The following is an 18,963-nucleotide window of genomic DNA, read 5'->3' as shown; positions in this document are numbered from 1 at the left end:
GAGAGAGTAGAGTGTACGCAGACTTAACTCCTACTAAGGTAGGACGGCTGTTTCTGAAAGACCCTCGGCTCAATAGAAAGCATAAAAAAGGTCAGATAAGGTCAGAAAATTATTTTGTAAAAGGCTACAAAACCAATTGATCTGTTAAATATTCTTAGTGTTAAAATCCATAATTATTTAACAATATGGGTTCAAAAGTATCATTCGGTGCAATTCTAATGGATTTTTACATTAATTTATGCTTCATCCTCATATAACCATGAACTTGATCTGGAGGAAATTAAGTAGGCGCCTGGAGAATCTAGAGAATTTGAATAGACGAAAATGAACCTTCAAATCTCTTACGTGTGAAAATAAAAATCTCTTGTAAAAAAAACATAAACAAAAAATAAATTTGTAAAGCACAAAAAAAACCGATTAACCATAATAAAGGAAATGGATTACTATGGATTAAAAAAAAAAAACATACTAGACTAGGTATGGGATTCAAAAACTATAAGCAAAATACATTCTTTACATCCAGCTTAAGACACCTCTTTCACCCTAAATGCACAAGGATAACATAATCAGGTCGAACTATGTGACATTGACATTGCATAATAGCAACTGACACTTGACAAAAGTACTTGGGCAAAACAACCTTTTCCAGTATGGAACTTGAACACCATTCAAAAACTGAACCGGCATTTACATTCAAATTTAAGTAAAGAATGCAATAACTCATGGAATTATTGTTTATTTGCAATATCATGGTTGTCCTCGCGTTCAGCCATAACAAAATTGTTGGAATGGTCATCCTCATGATCTCTGCTCTCCATAAAAGAGATGTCGTTGTGATTGTTTCGATCTGAACCTCCATTACTTTTCCGCTTCCTAGTCATAATTTTGGGAACGAGGCGTGTTACCTCATTGGTCTCTATTTCTACATCATCGCTTATCCGTTCAAACCGAACAGCACTGACCTTTCTAGCATTCCCTGCTAATATCTGCACCAAATATTGACAAGATCACCTGCCAACTAAATATCTGCTTATTCTAAAAACTCTACAATTGGCTAAGTTCATGGAAAGCGACAGCAGCTTGAATTTAAGAAGGTAATTGAAGATTTCAATGTCAGTCCATTCATGGTAATTCAAATAAAGCCACACAAGGGTTAAAGTGCACAACAATAATATTCACCAACCGCAAGAAGAAGTAGAGGGAGGGAGGGGGTCAGGTACCCGAATAAGAAAAAAGTTGACAAGGAAAAGCAACTAATTTTTTATTTTGAAATTCGGTCAACCTCAGGGCTTTGATCTAGTGGTTAGAGCGCAGCGCGTGATTTGTGGGTTAGGCATATGGCATATATTACGAACATTGCCACAGACAAAACACCATGTATTTAAGGGGAGAAGGGTAGAGGTCAGGGATTTCTTGGTTATCAGGAGGAAAAAAAAAAAAATCTACTCAAGATGCAACTTTATTTTTCCTGAAAGAAATATTTGAAAGCAACTCAGCAGTCAGCATAAGCTTTTCCTATTCATAGCACCAACCTAAAGCTCAACCAGTTACTGTATGACAGATGAGGACATATATTGCCTCTGCCCACAAATTAAGATAAAAAAGCAGCTAGTGATGTCAGGTAACAAAGCAGTTTCCCCAAAAAAAAAACTCAATTAACTATAAAAGCAGCAACACCTTGGTTATTTTCAAAACTAGACCAGAAACCTGAGGGTTCACACAAAAAAAAAAAAAAAATTAAAGTTCCAGAAAAGGCACATTACCCTCTTTGGGCAGAAACTTCTATTTCCTTTTCTAAAGAAAAGGGAGTTCTTTAAAATGTTATTGATCTAACTCTGAAATTTAATCCAAGTTGTAAGGCTGAAGTACTCATTTGTAGCACATTTATTAGCTCCAATTAAATAACTACCACATACAAGAGCTCGTGTGTAGTGGTGGAATACACAAAAATTTCTGAGCATACCTCAAGCTTAAAATTTTGGTTCTTCTCATTTTGGTCTGCTCGATCAGATTCTGTGCTGTTGTAATTGTTGTCCGTCTCCATTTCCCCTTTCCAGTATAACCTTAATCGTCTCACCTGTCCTTGGAATATATCCAAATGCTTCACAGACAAAACCAGAGACTGTCTCATACTGATGGTCCTGATACGGATTAAAGGAAAGATGTCAATGAGTGGGACATTCTAGAATGATTAGCATTAGTTGCAGGCAGTTTTCCACTACCAAAATCATGCTAACACAAGCAGACATAATAATTATTTGCAGAACGAGAGGCTTGACAGCTCGAATTAAGTTATTTTATGTTTCTGCTCAAAAAGGAGAAAAAGAAAATTCAAGAGCCCCAAAGCCCCTTCTGTTCTTAAACGGTGAAATGAACAAAAGGGTCCACATAACTACTCCTGACTAAATCCGGACTGCCAAAGGAGATGTGATTCACATCCATTTCTGGACATGTCAGCATTAGGGACTATGAGTTGCTAAATTACTGGTATGGTTATAGCTAGCAGTTAAATGTAGTTTTTAGGCAGAAAATTTAACTCTTAGAAGAATAGTACACCTCTGGCATTTTAATATTGAGATCTTCAGAGAGCTGGTCAATGGAGGTGTTTGCATCAACATCGTATATTCCTTCAGCCCGCATGACGATATAGCCAGTTTTTTTTTTTTCTGGATTTCCTCCTGTCACACAACAAGAAAAGATATATAAACAAATATACTTCCACACACTAATGATACTCTAGAATACATAGGTCACCTATCATAACACTTAAATATCATTGCTAGTACAGTATCGGGGTTACAATTCATTTACTCTTAAAAATATTTACTATATGGAAAGAGGGACTCATAAGTCTTACTTTTGAATCATTTTCGTCAAAGATTTCACCAACAATCTCCTCGACCACATCTTCAAGGGTTACAATCTGTTTCATAGGAGAGATAAAGATACCGTGAAGAAGACATTATTTTGGATAATTATATAGTAGATAAATAGCGGATAAGAAATTTTGATAGAATTAACAAAGCACTACAACCAAGAAACAGAAAAGATAAGAGAGAATACTTACTCCAATTGTTCCTCCATATTCATTAAGAACAACAGCCATGTGTACCTTTCTGATCCGGAACTCTCTAAGAAGGTTCCACACTGACATAGAATCTGCATTATTATTAAGATTAGGGGATTGTGTGCCTCCTTGGGTAATATCTTGTGCGCAAAGAAAACAAGAGCATAATGTATGCAATTTAGTTTGTAAGCATAAAGCATGAAATATTTTTAAATTACCGGGAACAAAGTATGCAGGTTTATGTGCCATATCTCCCACAATAGAACTTTCCCGCATTTCTCCCTTCAAAATCAAAGAGAATTTTCTGCATACTATGAGATTTATGTGTACAATTAGAAATAATACCACTACAATTTGGAAAGAGGCTGGCTGAAGTTGTAGATACTAGACCTTTTGTACATAATCTAGGAGATCCATAGCATATGCAATGCCAACGATATTATCTATACGTTGCTGAAAAACAGGCACCCTGAAAATTCATGGATAAACTCTTTTAGCACCTTTTGAAGGAAACTTCTTTTCTATGCAAAAAGAAAAAAGAAGTAATGATAAGTCTAATAGACCTGGAGTACTGATGTTTCACCCACAAACTATTGAAATCAACTAATGTTGCACTGGCATCGATTGCAACATCATCAACAAGAGGTGTCATTACCTCTCTTACATGAGTATCTTTTATCTCCAACACATTTTTCAATCATATCCTGCAAGAGGAGAGAGAAATTAAGGGGTCGTTTGGTTTAAGTTTTGGGAGATATAATTTTCACATAAAAACCAGCATAAGTCTACACAATGTTTGGTTGAGATTTCAGGAGATTTAGTTTCCACTTAAAAATCAACATTAGTTAATACAACATTTGGTTGCTCCTTTAATTGTTTTCCTCATAAATAATACCTGCATAAGTATTGCGGGAATCAATGTGTTATTTTTGTGAGATAGAATGTGGAATACGAATACGGGTATTAAATGGAATAAAAAGCTAAAATGGCAAGTAGTAAGACAATATTTATTTTGTTTAAAAAGTAAAAACATATTTTAAATTATACACTGTATTAATATGTACTACATCAAAATAAACATTCAACAAGAAATAATCCTTGCATTCCTAATCCATGCATTACAATCCCTACATAACTAATTTTGCCTGCGAAACTCTGCCTTAGGGCAGAATTTTGCCTTCAATACTCTGCCTTAAGGCAAAATTTCGCAGGCAAAACTCTGCCTTAAGGCAGAATTTTGAAGCTCAAAACTCTACCTTAAGATAGAGTTTGAAACTCTGCCTGAAGCAGGCAAAATTTTACCTGCAGGCTTAACTTTGGCCCGAATAGGCCTAAGTTTGCTATAAAAATCTATCTTGCGATTTTTTTTTTTAACTGAACCAGGGTTCCAACCCCAAATCTCGTGGTATTAGGCGAAGGGCAAAAATTAAAGACCACCAATTTAAGGGACAAAAATTAAAGACCGCCCCAAAATAAGGACATTCCCGCAAATTGCCCGTTTAGGAAATTGGTCATACTTTCAGGCTCTGGCCCATTACTTAGTGGGCCAAGATCAGGATTGGGCTTTAACCATTTCATTTCGACCTAAAACTCATTTTATTACAAATAGATTGATTTAAGTTCGTTGTTTAACTTTTATCCTCATTTAAACACCCAAATACGAACCACTGATTTTTATTTGACTTAGAACTATGATCGATAATTGAAAAATAAGTTAAATGTTTTGATTTAGTGTAAGTGTCAAGTGTTTGGATAAATTATACTATCATCCCTTGTGTAAAGAGTTCGTGAAATAACCATCACTCAAAGCGAAACGCACCCCCCCAAACACCCCCCGGCCACATATATATATATATATATATATATATATATATATATATATTAGCTTCTTGGTGACTAATTAATGACTAGCTATGACAAATGACCTATTGACAATCTTCACAATTATATAGTATGGTTTGTCTTCACCCTTCACACAACTTGCTTTGCTCATGACCTTAGCATGCATGTTTTAGAATGACCTTAGCATGCATGTTTTAGAATTAACTGCCATCCTCATTCTGTAATTTTTTTAAAATTTTTGAGGTCAACACACATAAGCACATGCATGGCAAGAAATTTCCACGCTTACTTCGCTTACTTGTGATTTGTGAACTTGCAAGAATAAAAGATGTATATAAATAGTACTAAATAATATACATGCATTTTGTGCTATCCATCAATATGTATATCATCATGTACATATATAGTAATTAACATACATGCATTTTGTGCTATATATATATATATATATATATATATATATATCATGATCTGAGGTCTCATTAGTATTGATCATTACGTTACTTCAACTAAACTTACACTGAATCAACAAGTACGTTACTATATAATTTCTTTATAGTTGCACTTTATTGACCAGTGTCTCGAACTCAATAAACAAAAACAAGAAAAGAAAATCAACACCAATAAGACAAGAAACTCACGCATGTCTGGTGGTGGTGTACGTGGACCCTGTATTTTTTCTTTTTTATGACTTAATCCCAGAATTCCAACTTTAAAACTGTTGGTTATTATATGTAGTTTCCTGGAAATTATCAATGGAATTGAAAATTGGAATTAGTTAAACAGAAATTTGAAGGGACATTAATTCCATCCTTTTTGGCCCTACATCTTTAGAAAATCTTATTGAATATCTGAGGTCTATATTTCCCAAGGCCAAGGACCACCACATTCTTATTTAGTCAAAATAAATCTAGAATAAGGGGAACGTATGCTTCTATCGCTATGAATGTTTTTCCACTTCTCTTTTTCCTGTTACTATACTAAATCATTAATTTGCATTTTCGTTCTTTATTTCCCTCCATATATATATACATGTTAGACACAACCGCTGCCAAAGGCTAGCTCAAAAGCTAATGATTGTCAAACCATATAAAGGGATCACTCATCATTTTTTCATCCAGACTATCACGATCTATCATAAGTGACTGAGACCAGCGCTTCACGGGTCAGTTTTCGACGGAGCTCTTTCCACTCAGACTCTTCAACACAGTGGCGGAGCCAGGAACTTGGTGAAGGGTGTTCAAATTTTCTTCTCACTTGTGTTAAGGGTGTGCAAAATTAAATATATATTCATAGTAGCTAACATTTAACCTATGTACACCGCATAATTTTTTGACGAAAGGCGTGCACTTGACCACCCTTCGCCGAAGGTGGCTCCGTCCATGCTTCAACACCACCATCCCCTCACACCCAGGGCTGAACATCTGGAGCGTGGGTAGTTTAATATGGGGTCTAATATCGGGAAACAAGAATTTGGTGCGCTAGAATATTGACCTAACTCAGCCTGAAAAGCTAGCTCAAGAGGTGAGGATTGCATGCCCAAGCCATATATATAAAGAGACCATTCTTCCTTTTTTCATCTGACGTGAGACTCTTCAACAATACCTAATAAGTTTTACTCCCTCTGTCCCAATTTATGTGATAAGACTTTTTCTTTTTAGTCTTTCCCTAAAAGAATGATTCATTTTCTTATTTGACAATAATTAACTTTAAACTTTACCTTTTACATTTAACGAAATGATTTATAGCCACACAAATATATTTGACTTGTTTTAGACCACAAGATTCAAAAGTCTTACTTTATCTCTTAAACTTCGTGTCCACTCAAACTATATCACATAAATGGGACAGAGGGAGTAACATTATTTTGGAACTTTGAGGCCCTCATCACTGTATGTGACTTTTTATTTTTATTGTAATTAATCCGTTTTAAAAAAATCGACACACAATTCTATATTAATACCCCCCATGTCTCAATTTATGTGATACATTTTTCTTTTTAGTTTGTCAAAAAAAGAATGATATATTTCGATATTTAAAAATAATTTAACTTAAAACTTCCCCATTTACCCGTAATGAAAAGATTTAGAACCACACAAATATTCATGACTTATTCTAGACCACAAATTTCAAAATCTTCCTTTATTTTTTAAACTTCGTGCCTAGTCAAATTATATCACATAAATTGACACGAAGGAAGTATTATTAACTTTGCACTTTCTATATACTTCATCATTTATGAGAAACTTATCATATCTTTAATATCACAAGTTTCATAGTTTTTTAAACTTTGTATCGGTACATAAATTGAAAAAGGAATATCACTATTCTCATCTATTTTGGTCCAAAAGAAAGTGGAGAAGAATGAAGCAGCTACCCTCCCCCTTTATATGTCCATTTGCCATGTCAATTAAACATGAAAAAGAAGTCGCCTCTATACTTCTAATTTTTTTTAAGACATTTAGATTAAAACTGGAAGTACTTTTGTATTCCTTTTGCGTGCATTGCAGTGGTAGGATTTGATACGTTTCCAAAAAAATAACAATAAGTGAGTAGGATTTGATAAAGGCATACGTTTTCAGTTGAAATGGAGATCTTCTTGAAAGAGATTAATTCCGTGATTATTCTCATTGATTGAGTTGGTAAATATACCATCGTTACAATGTCCTATTAGGATACAAACTATACTAACCTAAAATAGAAGATTTACAAAATATTCTTTTACTACATATTTACACTATTTATCACACCCCCGCAGTCGAACGGGAGGTTTACGAACGCTGAGACTGTCCCGAAAATCTTCAAATAAGACCTGTGGCAGTCCTTTAGTGAAAATATCGGTGAGCTGATATCGGGACGGAACATGAAGGACACGGACGTGGCCGCACGCCACCTTTTCACGAACAAAATGTATATCCATCTCAGTGTGCTTGGTGCGCTGATGTTGGACTGGATTTCCTGACAGGTAAATGGCACTGACATTATCACAATAAACTAAAGTAGCCTTAGGGATAGGACAATGTAGTTCCAAGAGGAGGTTACGTATCCAGCATGATTCAGAGACAACATTAGCAACCCCCCTATATTCTGCTTCCGCACTAGAGCGGGAAAGAGTAGGTTGGCGCTTAGATGACCAGGATATCAAATTATCTCCCAAAAACACGCAATAACCCGACGTCGAGCGTCTGGTGTCTGGACATCCCCCCAATCAGCATCAGTGTATGAAACCAAATCAGTAACTGAAGATGAGTAGAGATGCAAACCATGATCAAGAGTACCCTGAATATACCGAATAACCCGCTTAAGAGCAAGCATATGCGTATCTCGTGGAGCATGCATATGAAGACAAATCTGTTGTACGGCATAAGAAATATCCGGTCTGGTGAAGGTAAGATACTGAAGAGCACCTGCAAGGCTCCGGAAATGAGTGGGATCGTCACACAGATCGCCAGAAGAGGCACTGACCTTCGGTTTAGTGTCAACCAGAGTGGAAGAAGGCTTACACGAGGACATTCCTGCACGTTCAATAATGTCCGTAGCATAACTTCGTTGTGATAGAAACATACCACCCTTGTGACGGGTCACCGCAATGCCAAGAAAATAGTTCAAAGGACCTAAGTCCTTCATAGCAAATTCTGAGCCAAGAAGGCCCATAATAGAACAGCGGAGAGCATCTGAAGAAGCAGTAAGAATAATATCATCCACATATAGTAAAAGGTAAGCCAAGTGGTGCCCTTTGCGATAGATGAACAAGGAGTGGTCAGACCTGCTATTAGCAAAACCAATGGAAGAAACAAAGTCAGCAAATCTTTTATACCAAGCTCTCGGTGCCTATTTAAGCCCATATAAGGACTTGCGCAACAAACACACATAATCGGGATGAGATGGGTCTCTAAAACCCATAGGCTGATGCATATAAACCGTCTCCTTGAGCTCGCCATGAAGAAATGCATTTTTGACATCCAACTGATGAATGGGCCAATGTTTAGATAGAGCTAGACTTAAGACAGTGCGGATCGTTGCTGGCTTCACGACCGGACTGAAAGTCTCACCACAATCAATGCCAACCTGCTGTGTTTTGCCATCACCTACAAGACGGGCTTTATGCCTCTCAAAATCACCATTAGACTTTTCTTTATGAGTAAAAATCCACATAGACCGAATAACATTCACATTAGGTGGACGGGGTACCAACTCCCACGTCTTATTTTTAATAAGAGCATCATATTCATCATCCATGGCCAATTTCCAATTCGGGTCACGTAGCGCATCCAACGGTTTACGAGGTATGGGGGACTTGGTAACCGCCGCATGTAGATTAAATGGGTGCTTGGGTTTGAAAATCCCGCGCTGACTACGAGTGACCATGCGTGTGTGGGTATTGGGCTGGACAGGTGGAAAACGGAAATTGAGTCTCATCAAATAAAACGTGACGACAAATAATGATTTTATTTGAGGATAAATCAAAACATTTGTAGCCACGATGGTTTGGTGGATATCCCAAAAAGACACATGGAGTTGACCGAGGGTGCAACTTGTGAATAGTAGTAGACGGAAAAAGGGGATAACATAAACACCCAAAGACTCGGAGATGAGAATAAGATGGTTTCCGTTGGTAAAGGACCTCTAAAGGTGATTTGTGACCCAATAGCTTACTTGGTAAAATATTAATGAGATACATCGCCATTTGCAATGCATGATGCCAAAAAGACGGAGGAATGGAGGCATGAGCAAGAAGAGTCCGGATGACATTATTTAGTGAACGAATTTTTCTTTCTGCTTTCCCATTTTGAGAGGACGTATGAGGACACGAAAGACGGAAAGACATCCCATTGGATGCACAAAATTTTCCGAATTGACTATTAGTATATTCCCTCCCATTATCACATTGGACATTCTTGATAGGACGTTCAAATTGAGTAAGAATATGGGTCTTAAAATCCATGAATTTTGAGTAAACATCAGATTTTCTAGCCAAAGGGAAAGTCCACAAATAGTTGGTAAAATCATCCAAAAACAGAACATAATAACGATGGCCCATAGAACTCAAAATTGAGAAGTCCACAAATCACTATGAATAATGTCAAATGGAAACAAAGTTTCGGAAATAGAACTAGCAAATGGCAACTTAACATGTTTACCAAGAACGCAAGAATGACAAATACTAGATGAACTAGAACTATTACATTCAATGCTTTTATTACGCCTAAGAAAATCCAAAATAGAAGCTCCCGGGTGGCCCAAACGATCATGCCAACGGGTAGAAGACAAGGCATCAAAAGTCGACGGTGAATTGGTGGAAAATTTGAAGGTGGACAATGGAAGAGATTAATCTATTTATCACTTCTTTTTAATTCTTTTTCTTTCTCATGAGTTGAATTGGAGAAAGTCTTGGTCGTTTTATGAGAGCAATTCTTATGGAGATGCTGATGCCTCAAAATCACATTTTAATTCTAGTCTTGCATACTACTACGTCTCTTTGGAGAAAGCTCACAGAAATTCTCCCTTTCCTCAAAGATCATTTTCTTGTAAACTTCTAGTCATTAATTAACTGACCTCTTGAGCTAATTAAGTTATAGTACAATTGTCTCTTAGATTTTACTCATATGTACAAAATTGAATTTTATTGAAGTACGCGACCATTTGTTTAAACGTTTAAGCTGTTAGAGAGAACATACTTTATCTACTTAATTATATTATGTCTCAACGTGCTCTCTCACACATGCGTATGTTTCTTTTTAATGGGTCAAACACATGAACTTAGAACTTTGCTTGTTCTGATTAAATACAGAAATATGTGACCATCTCATCTGAAATTTAAACTATTCAGGAGACCACACTTTTAAAGTACTAAATTGGATTATGTTTGAGCAACTTTTAACCTATCACATCATGTTACTTTTTTATTAACCAGATCACCAACTAATACTTATCATAAGATTTATCTATACCAAAAAAACAATACGAAAATGTAAATTGTTACGTTGTCACTACATAGAATTTAAACTCTCTTCCCTAACTATGTACTTAAATAACTAATTAATTAAGGTGTGTTAAACTCCTATTATTTATTTATTTGTGATATTTCACTTTCAACAATTCATTAAACAAGGAATGATAAAAAATTTATGATTGCATCAAATACAAAAAAAAGACTTCATGATAGTAAATATGGGACCTCTACACCCATCAACTAGTATCCGATTTTATTCTCGTTATACTTACATCCATTTCATTTACTTAGTAAAGCTTTCTAACTGTATATTACTTTTATACAACTTCTCTTTGTTTCTCTTCCACTTTCCTCCAATAAGCCAATTAGAAGAAGCCTTAAACCCACCCACCTATTCTCATTTACACATTAACCAAACTCTTTCAACAACACAAATTAGACAAGATTGTTGTACACATGACTGATGAGACCATATCTAACTTCTCAATTAGTGTAGAGCAATTAGCAGATCCTCAAAATTTTAGCATTCAACAACTATTTCATGCACTTGAAACAAATCCAACTTCAGGCATATTGGGTGATTCAAACGATCTCTATCGTCGTCGTAAATCACTTGGTTCAAATAATAACTTCTCTTCTTCTTCTATCACCAAAAAAAGTTTTCACAAATTAACACTTGAAGCATTTAAAGACACTACTATTATCCTTCTTCTTTGTTGTGCCGTGCTTTCTCTAGTGATCGGTATCAAGAGTAACGGTCTACAAGAAGGAATATTCGATGCTGCTATAATCTTCCTGCCAATTTGTTTCGTTTTAAACTTTGGCGTTACTTATAGATTTTTCAAGGCTAGATGGATATCGAAGAAGAGAATGTCACGTAAAAAGAAGGTAATTCGTGTTCTTAGACACCAACAACTTCAACAAATTCCGACTTCTGAATTAGTTGTTGGCGATATTGTGTTCTTGGAATCAGGTGATGAGGTTCCTGCTGATGGAATTTTGATTCAGGGAAACTCATTCAAGTTCGATGATGATATAAGTAATTTACCACACGAACGGATACACCATGTTTTGTTTAATCGTACAAAGTTAGTGGAAGGCAACTGCATGTGTCTGGTGACTGCAGTTGGAGAAAACAGCGAGAGAATCAAATTGATGAAACGAGTGACGCATTTCCAAAATGATGGTCATGAGTCAAAACTTCATCGTTCAATTGATGAAATGAGCTCATTTTTGGATAAACTATGTTTGAGTTTATCTTTGATCTTTCTTGTAGTGCAAGTTTTTCGATGTTTGTTGTGGAAGAAGTCATGGTGTTGTGATAAAGATCGGGATCCTAAGGGTGTGAAGAACACAGTGGAGGATATAATGAACGAGGCCACGAAATACATGAGGAGGAAGAGAGGTGGCAATGGTACCAGTAAGGTTAATGGCTTGGTGGCTATGCTTTGTATTTTGGTGTTTTCATTAAAAGATGTATTATCTTTAGGGATATTCATTATTCTTCTATATGCATCGAAGGATTTCAAAAAGAGCCATCAAATCATAGTTCATAAGCTTCCATCTTGTGCTAATGGAGCCCTTGTTACCACCCTGTGCCTCAGCAAAACACCTGAATTTGTTTTGAACTTTACGACATTGGCGGATCTATGGATTGGTTTCGAGAAAATCAAGAACACGTCTGCAATCAGTGGCGGAGCTAAAGGTAAAATAAGGGTTCAATCGAATCCCCCATCATTAGAAAAGTTAATTACTCTATGAAGTAGGGTAAAATATATATACTCTCTCCGTTTCAATTTATGTGAACTTTTTCCAAGTACGAGGGTCAAACTTTATAACTTTGATCGTAAATTTTGACATAGAGTTTTCAAATTTGTAAAAATAACATTTATATATTTAGAAACTAGGAGTTCATAATAAGTGCTATAAGTCATGATAATTTATAATTCAAATAATTTAGGAAAAACATAAGAAAAACGTGGTCAAAGAACCATCTCGTAAACTCTCCAAATAGTAACAAGTTCACATAAATTGAAACAAAGGGAGTATTACTTATATGTGTATATAAATTGTGGAGTGTGTGTATATAAACTGTTGAATCCATGTGAAGGTTAAGTTCTAGCTAGGTATAATATTTAGAATTTTTGAATTTGCTTTTTAATTAAGATTTCTAGCTCCACCGCTAATTGCAGATATTGCTGAGGAAGTCCTGAATACGTTGCGCGAAGGAATTTGCATGAACATAATTGGTGGTGGTGTAGATGAGGATGCACTTCTTATTTGGGCTGAGAAAGTACTTGTTGGCAATATTGAAGATTTGCATGGAAGTTGTACCATCCTAAACCATGAAAATCGTAATCCTCGCAAAGGACTATGTGGGGTGCTATTAAAGAGAAACAAAGAAGATGGAGAATTTTTGCATGTGCATTGGAAAGGAGAACCAAAGCTAGTTCTATCTATGTGTTCGCATTATTTTGATATTAACGGTACCATGCAAACCCTAGATGAGGAAAAACGAGAGTTGTTCAATGGAAAAATCGCGACCGATGGAGTTCATGGATTTGGTTTTGCTTATAAACGAGTTATAAGACGAGAAAAAGAAAGAGAAAATTACCCCGTTGATACTGAAGAATATGGTACTATTATCGCGAAAGATGGCTTGAGTTTTTTAGGAATCGTGGTAATAAAGAATCCATATTCAACTGAGTTAAGGCGAACCATTGAAGTGTGTCGAAAATCCGGAATTGAGATCAAGTTAATGGTGGATGATGATTTGAATACTGCAAGATTAATGGCTCTTAATTCTGGTATTTTAAGAGTTGAAGAAGATTTGCAAGGATCCATAATTGAAGCTACTGAATTTAGAAGATGCCCAAATGAAGCCCAAATTAGTATGTGTCACAAAATTAAAGTAATGGCCAATAGTTCTCCAGCCGATAAACTCCTTTTGGTACATTGCTTGAGAAAGTGGGGTGGACACGTGGCAGCAACGGGTACGTCTATTAGAGATTTGCCATCTCTAAAAGAAGCTGATGTTGGGATTTTCGTCGGTGAAAACTGCGCGGACTTGGTTAAAGGTGATGCTGATATTACTGTCGTTGACTCAAATCTTGGTAAGATCCCAACCATTCTAATCTTGGGCAGGTATGTATATATACGCTATACCAATTAGTTGAGATTAAATTTTCATCATGTTAGTATATATATTTACCAATAACTTTAAGACGTATATTACTCTTTGGAATCTTTTCTCTAGCTAGTGCAGAATTTTTACACCCGTAGAAAGTACAGTAAATCGTATTTTTTCTGCCTCAATTTACGTAATGATATTTTCTTTTTAGTTTGCTTAAAAAAGAGTAACACCTTTATATATTTAGCAATAATTTAATGTTAAATTTTTCGTATTACCTACTCTTAATAAGATGACTTATAGTCACACATATATCTATAACTTATTTTAGACTACAAGTTTCACAAGTCATTTTTATTTTCTTAAACTTCGTGCTCAATCGAACATTCTCACATAAATTGAACGGGAGAATTAGGAATTACTATACTTTTCATTTTTATTTTCTATTACGTCGGCATGAGATGAATTTAATTGGAGAAAATAACATCAGACTCCAACTTGTTTTTTTACTGAGAGGTAGTTTTTGTTATTGTAGGTACATATGCACAAATCTTGAGAAGTTCATACAGTTGCAATTGGTAGTCAACATTTCTGCCTTCACTTCAAACTTTGTTCTCTTAATTTACAACCCCACAAGTGATCAAGATCAACAATTGACAACAATTCAGTTGTTGTGGATAAATCTAATTATAGAAATTTTTGGTGCCTTGTTTTTGGCAATCATAACATCAGCCATAAAGCCTCATGAGTCGGAAGTTGATCAAATCATGTTGAATTATTCGAAGCCGACGACAAATTATGGCACGGGTGCACCTATTGTAATCGAGAACATGTTAAGGAACATAGCTGTTCAATCTATGTTACAAGCTACACTTTTATTGATGCTTTCCATGATGGGAAAATCAATTTTTCGCGTCGACGAGGCATCGTTGAGTACCATGATCTTCAATATTTATGTACTATGCCAAGTTTTTTTATTGGTCATCAGTGCCATTGAGATTACAAAGACGGGAATTTCAAAAGAGAATATCATCAGAAGGAGAAAATGGTTGTTTATGGTTAGTTGTGTAATTATAGGGATTATGTTTGCTTTACAAGTTATATTAGTCCAGATTATGTCAAAGATTGATTATTGGAAAAAATTAGGAATTAAACTGTGGTCCGTTTGTATAGGAACTGCAGCTCTATCTTTGCCTATACACTATGCTGCAAAAATGATTTCTAGTGCCATGCAAAGTTTCTTAATTTTATTTAAGAATGTATTTATGTGTTTACTGGTAAAAATTATGTATAGAAATTTGTAAGTACTTACTAGCCAATATTCTTGATTTTTCCCCCCCTGTAGTTATGCTAGAATGAAAAGATAGTTCGATATTAAATTGATGATATTTGGTTAAAACTTAAAAGTATCTTTGAACTACCAAAAGGTCGCAATCATCCTAATTTTGGCTCATCAAGTAATCAAAAGGTGAATCTTTGAACAGCCTAAAGGTTGCAATCATAGGAAATGGCATATCGAAAAATAAATTAGGAAATATATATGTTTCCCGTGCTCATTTCCATGTAAGTTTCTCCATTGACTTTGGAAATGTTGTGATATATATAGTATCGACATTTTAGTTTGAAAAAAAAAAAAAAAAAAAGGGATTAGCTAGAGGTGGAAAAATGGTATATAATCACCTAACAATATTAATTTTTTATTATAATAGAGTTTAAGTTATACGTATAAAATATAAGTGTAAAATATTTTCTATACTATCAGGTCATCCAAAGAATACTTACAAATAAATATGAAATTCGTAATTTTTAAAATAAAATAGATTCCCCACTATAAAGGTAAAAATAATCTAATAGTGTAAAATTTCATACACTACTAATAATGTCTATAACTTAAAATTCATTACTACAATATAATACTAAGAGTTGGTAGTACTTCTGTTTTCTTTTCTTTTTATTGTGCCATTCTTTCGAGTATTCTAATTGGAGCAAGTAAAAGGGGAGTAAGGAAAGACTGGATGCCAAACAGATTTTTTATTGAACTTTTCGTGGCAAACCAAATATAGCAATAATTATGTACATATGGTCCTATGCTTTGCGTGCTAACTGTAAGTGGTAAGTACCAGTCACAGTATTATATTTGATGACAAGGGTTGGTGAAGTGATTGATCGTGTTAAACAAATTTAAATTGGAAAACTTAATCATTCTTCACTTATTTTATTGCAGTATCTTTTTCTTCAATTTTATTTAAAATTACAGGACGTAGTTGATTTTGCAAAAGAAAATTAGTTGAGATGAATCATGAACCATGAACCATGCTACAGCCTTAATATAGAAGTTTATACTAAATCCAATTGTTAACACTAAATCCAATTGTTAATCTTTTCATTCCTTTGTCTTTTCTAGGCAACAACTCAAGGAGTCAAGGGGTGCTCGTGGCATTTGCGAAAGGACAAAGTTACAACTTTAGTAGCTTGCTGCCACCATAAGGGACCGTTTGGTTCAAGGAATTAGGTGAGTTATCCTGATTCAAATTTTGGAATTAAAATTTATCCTACATTTGGTGGGAGATATTAACTAAAATTGGTATTATTGATATAATTCATCTCTTATGGAAGGTGGAATAAGTTATCCAGTTTATAGTCCTAGAATTATAATTCCGGGATATCCGAATTTTAAATCAAATGACCCCTAAAGAGTTTAAAACAAAGGTATTAACCACTAAGGAGTGAAATGAGATGATCAAGATTGCTTCTCAAGAATTTCCAGACAGAGAGCATTTTATTTTTAATAGTAGTCTTGCCCGGTATATTCGAATAACTAATCATTAGCCTTGTGACCCTCAGTCATAGTAAATTTTATTTTAGGTGACCCCTATTCTTTAGAAATGATGCTAATTCGATGGATTGTTAATATAGTATTTCAATAATAATAAAAATAACAAAACAACAACAGTATGATTCTTACCTTCAAGACAAATGCAAATTCCAAATAAGTTTTTACGTTTATGATAGGCGTACCCCTCAACTTTTCTCATCCTTTTAAAGGATAGGACGCTACTCAGTTATCTTTCGTTAAATTAAAAACATTATAAAAGGTCAATAGGATAACTTTATAACTTAGAAATTTACACAGCATAGTTCGGATTGAAAACTGCTTTGTCAAAGTGATTCGAGCAGCTACAGTCTCGCAGGAGTATGCTAACTTTCGAAAATTTAACAAAATTAATGGATTCCTATGATCGACAAAAACATAATACTAACAGGTATAAGACTAAGAACCATACGCAAAATACATTATTTACGCCTTCCCCTCCTTCCTCAGGACCACCAAAAGACCTCGTTTACCTGATGGTTAGTGCAGCGCAACTACTACTACATTTGACATTTAAGAACACTATCCGAAGACTTTGACACGGGATTTACATTCAAATTTAAGTAAAGAATGCAATAAACTCATGCATTTATTGTTTCTTTGCAATATCATGGTTGTCCTCGCTTTCAGCCATAACAAAATTGTTGGAATCATCCTCGCGTTCAGCCATAACAAAATTGTTGGAATGGTCATCCTCATCTCTCCTCTCCATAAAAGAGATGTCGTTGTGATTGTTTCGATCTGAACCTCCATTACTTTTCCGCTTCCTAGTCATTATTTTGGGAACGAGGCGTGTAACCTCATTAGTTTCCATTTCTACATCATCACTGATCCGTTCAAATCGAACAGCACTGACCTTTCTGGCATTCCCTGCTAATATCTGCACCAAATTTTGAAGAGATCAGCTGCCAACTAAATATCTACTTATTGTCAAATTCTTCAGTCGGCTAAGTTCATGGAAAACGATAGCAGCTTCAATTTAAGAAGATAGTTGAAGCTTTCAGTGTCGGTCCATTCATGGTAATTCAAATCAAGCCACACAGGGTTTAAGTGCACAGCAATAATATTCACCAACCACAAGGAAAAGTAGTGGGAGGGAGGGGGTCAGAAACCTGAATAAGAAAAAAGTTGACTTAAGGAAAAGCAAAACTAAAAATTTATTTTGAAATTCGGTCAACCTCAGGGCTTTGAATTAGTGGTCAGAGCGCATCGCGTGATGCGCATGGCATATGTTCCGAATGTTGCCGCAGACAAACACCATGTATTTAAGTGGAGAAGGTAGGGTGGGGGTGGGGGTGGGGGTGGGGGTGGGGGGTGGGGGGCAATTAGCCACAGAGTTTTGAACCGCGCGCCACTGCCCCTCCGGGTTTTCTTGGTTATCAGGAGAAAGAAAAAAGCAAGAAAAAAATTCTACACAAGAAGCAGTTACTATTTTTTTCCTGAAAGAAACATTTGAAAGCAACTCAGTATAAGCTTTTCCTATTCATTTCACCAAGCTAAAGCTCAATCGGTTACTGCATATCAGACGAGAAGATATGACATCTATGCACACACATTACGATAAAAAGCAGCTGGTGATGTCAGGTAACAAAGCAGTTTCCCTAGTAAAAAAAAAAAATTAACTATAAAAGCAGTAACACCTTGGTTGTTTTCAACTAAACCAGAAACCTGAGGATTCACCCAAAAAAAAAAAAAAAATTCTAAAGTAAGGCACATTACCCTCTGTCGGCAGGAATTTTTATTTCCTTTTCTGAAAAAGGGAGTTCAGTTAACATGTTACTGATCGAACCTTGAAATCTAATCCAAGTTGTATGGCTGGAGTACTCATTCGTAGCACATTTACTATCTCCAATTAAATAACTACCACATATAAGAGCTCATATGTAGTGGTGGAATACACAAAAATTTCTGAGCATACCTCAAGCTTAAAAATTTGGTTCTTCTCATTTTGGTCTGCTCGATCAGATTCTGTGCCATTGTAATTGTTGTCCTCGTCTTCATTTCCCCTTTCCAGTATAACCCTAATCGTCTCACCCGTCCTTGGAATATATCCAAATGCTTCACAGACAAAACCAGAGACTGTCTCATACTGATGGTCC

At 35.4% G+C, this 18,963-nt stretch overlaps 3 protein-coding genes across 6 annotated transcripts in view; 1 reads left to right on the top strand and 2 right to left on the bottom strand.

Moving 5' to 3' along the window:
• Positions 1–18,963, bottom strand: part of LOC132617115 (putative DUF21 domain-containing protein At3g13070, chloroplastic) — a 56,198-nt gene that overhangs the window by 27,422 nt on the left and 9,813 nt on the right. The window contains exons 13-14 of one of the 3 annotated variants that reach the window (XM_060332021.1): positions 18,783–18,962; positions 17,079–17,744 (exon numbers count right to left, since the gene is read on the bottom strand). The exons of the other annotated variants lie outside the window; for them this stretch is intronic. Coding sequence (XP_060188004.1) covers positions 17,454–17,744; positions 18,783–18,962 — 471 coding nt within the window. The 3' untranslated portion in view covers positions 17,079–17,453. Of the gene's footprint in view, positions 1–17,078; positions 17,745–18,782; position 18,963 lie in introns of those variants that run through there. 3 annotated transcript variants of the gene reach the window in all.
• LOC132617117 (putative DUF21 domain-containing protein At3g13070, chloroplastic) lies at positions 95–4,022 on the bottom strand. 2 transcript variants are annotated; one of them, XM_060332031.1, is made up of 8 exons: positions 3,631–4,022; positions 3,458–3,536; positions 3,286–3,349; positions 3,068–3,159; positions 2,858–2,923; positions 2,557–2,678; positions 1,964–2,141; positions 95–986 (listed from the first exon to the last, which is right to left on the bottom strand). In XM_060332031.1, the coding sequence occupies exons 1-8, from the start codon at positions 3,717–3,719 to the stop codon at positions 729–731; spliced, it is 948 nt and encodes a 315-aa protein (XP_060188014.1). In that variant the 5' UTR covers positions 3,720–4,022; the 3' UTR covers positions 95–728. The 2 variants fall into 2 exon arrangements, with proteins under 2 accessions (XP_060188014.1, XP_060188015.1); XM_060332032.1 differs by having other exon boundaries at positions 3,286–3,378; positions 3,631–3,687.
• Positions 11,319–16,479, top strand: LOC132616522 (calcium-transporting ATPase 12, plasma membrane-type-like). The gene is made up of 4 exons (XM_060330974.1): positions 11,319–12,567; positions 13,055–14,006; positions 14,528–15,228; positions 16,397–16,479. Exons 1-4 carry the CDS (start codon positions 11,319–11,321, stop codon positions 16,477–16,479), a joined length of 2,985 nt encoding a protein of 994 aa, XP_060186957.1.

The sequence above is a fragment of the Lycium barbarum genome, chromosome 11, assembly GCF_019175385.1.
Source record: "Lycium barbarum isolate Lr01 chromosome 11, ASM1917538v2, whole genome shotgun sequence".
Classification (NCBI taxonomy): domain Eukaryota; kingdom Viridiplantae; phylum Streptophyta; class Magnoliopsida; order Solanales; family Solanaceae; genus Lycium; species Lycium barbarum.
Note: the sequence above shows the minus strand (reverse complement) of the source record. Positions and strands in the feature narration are given on the sequence as shown.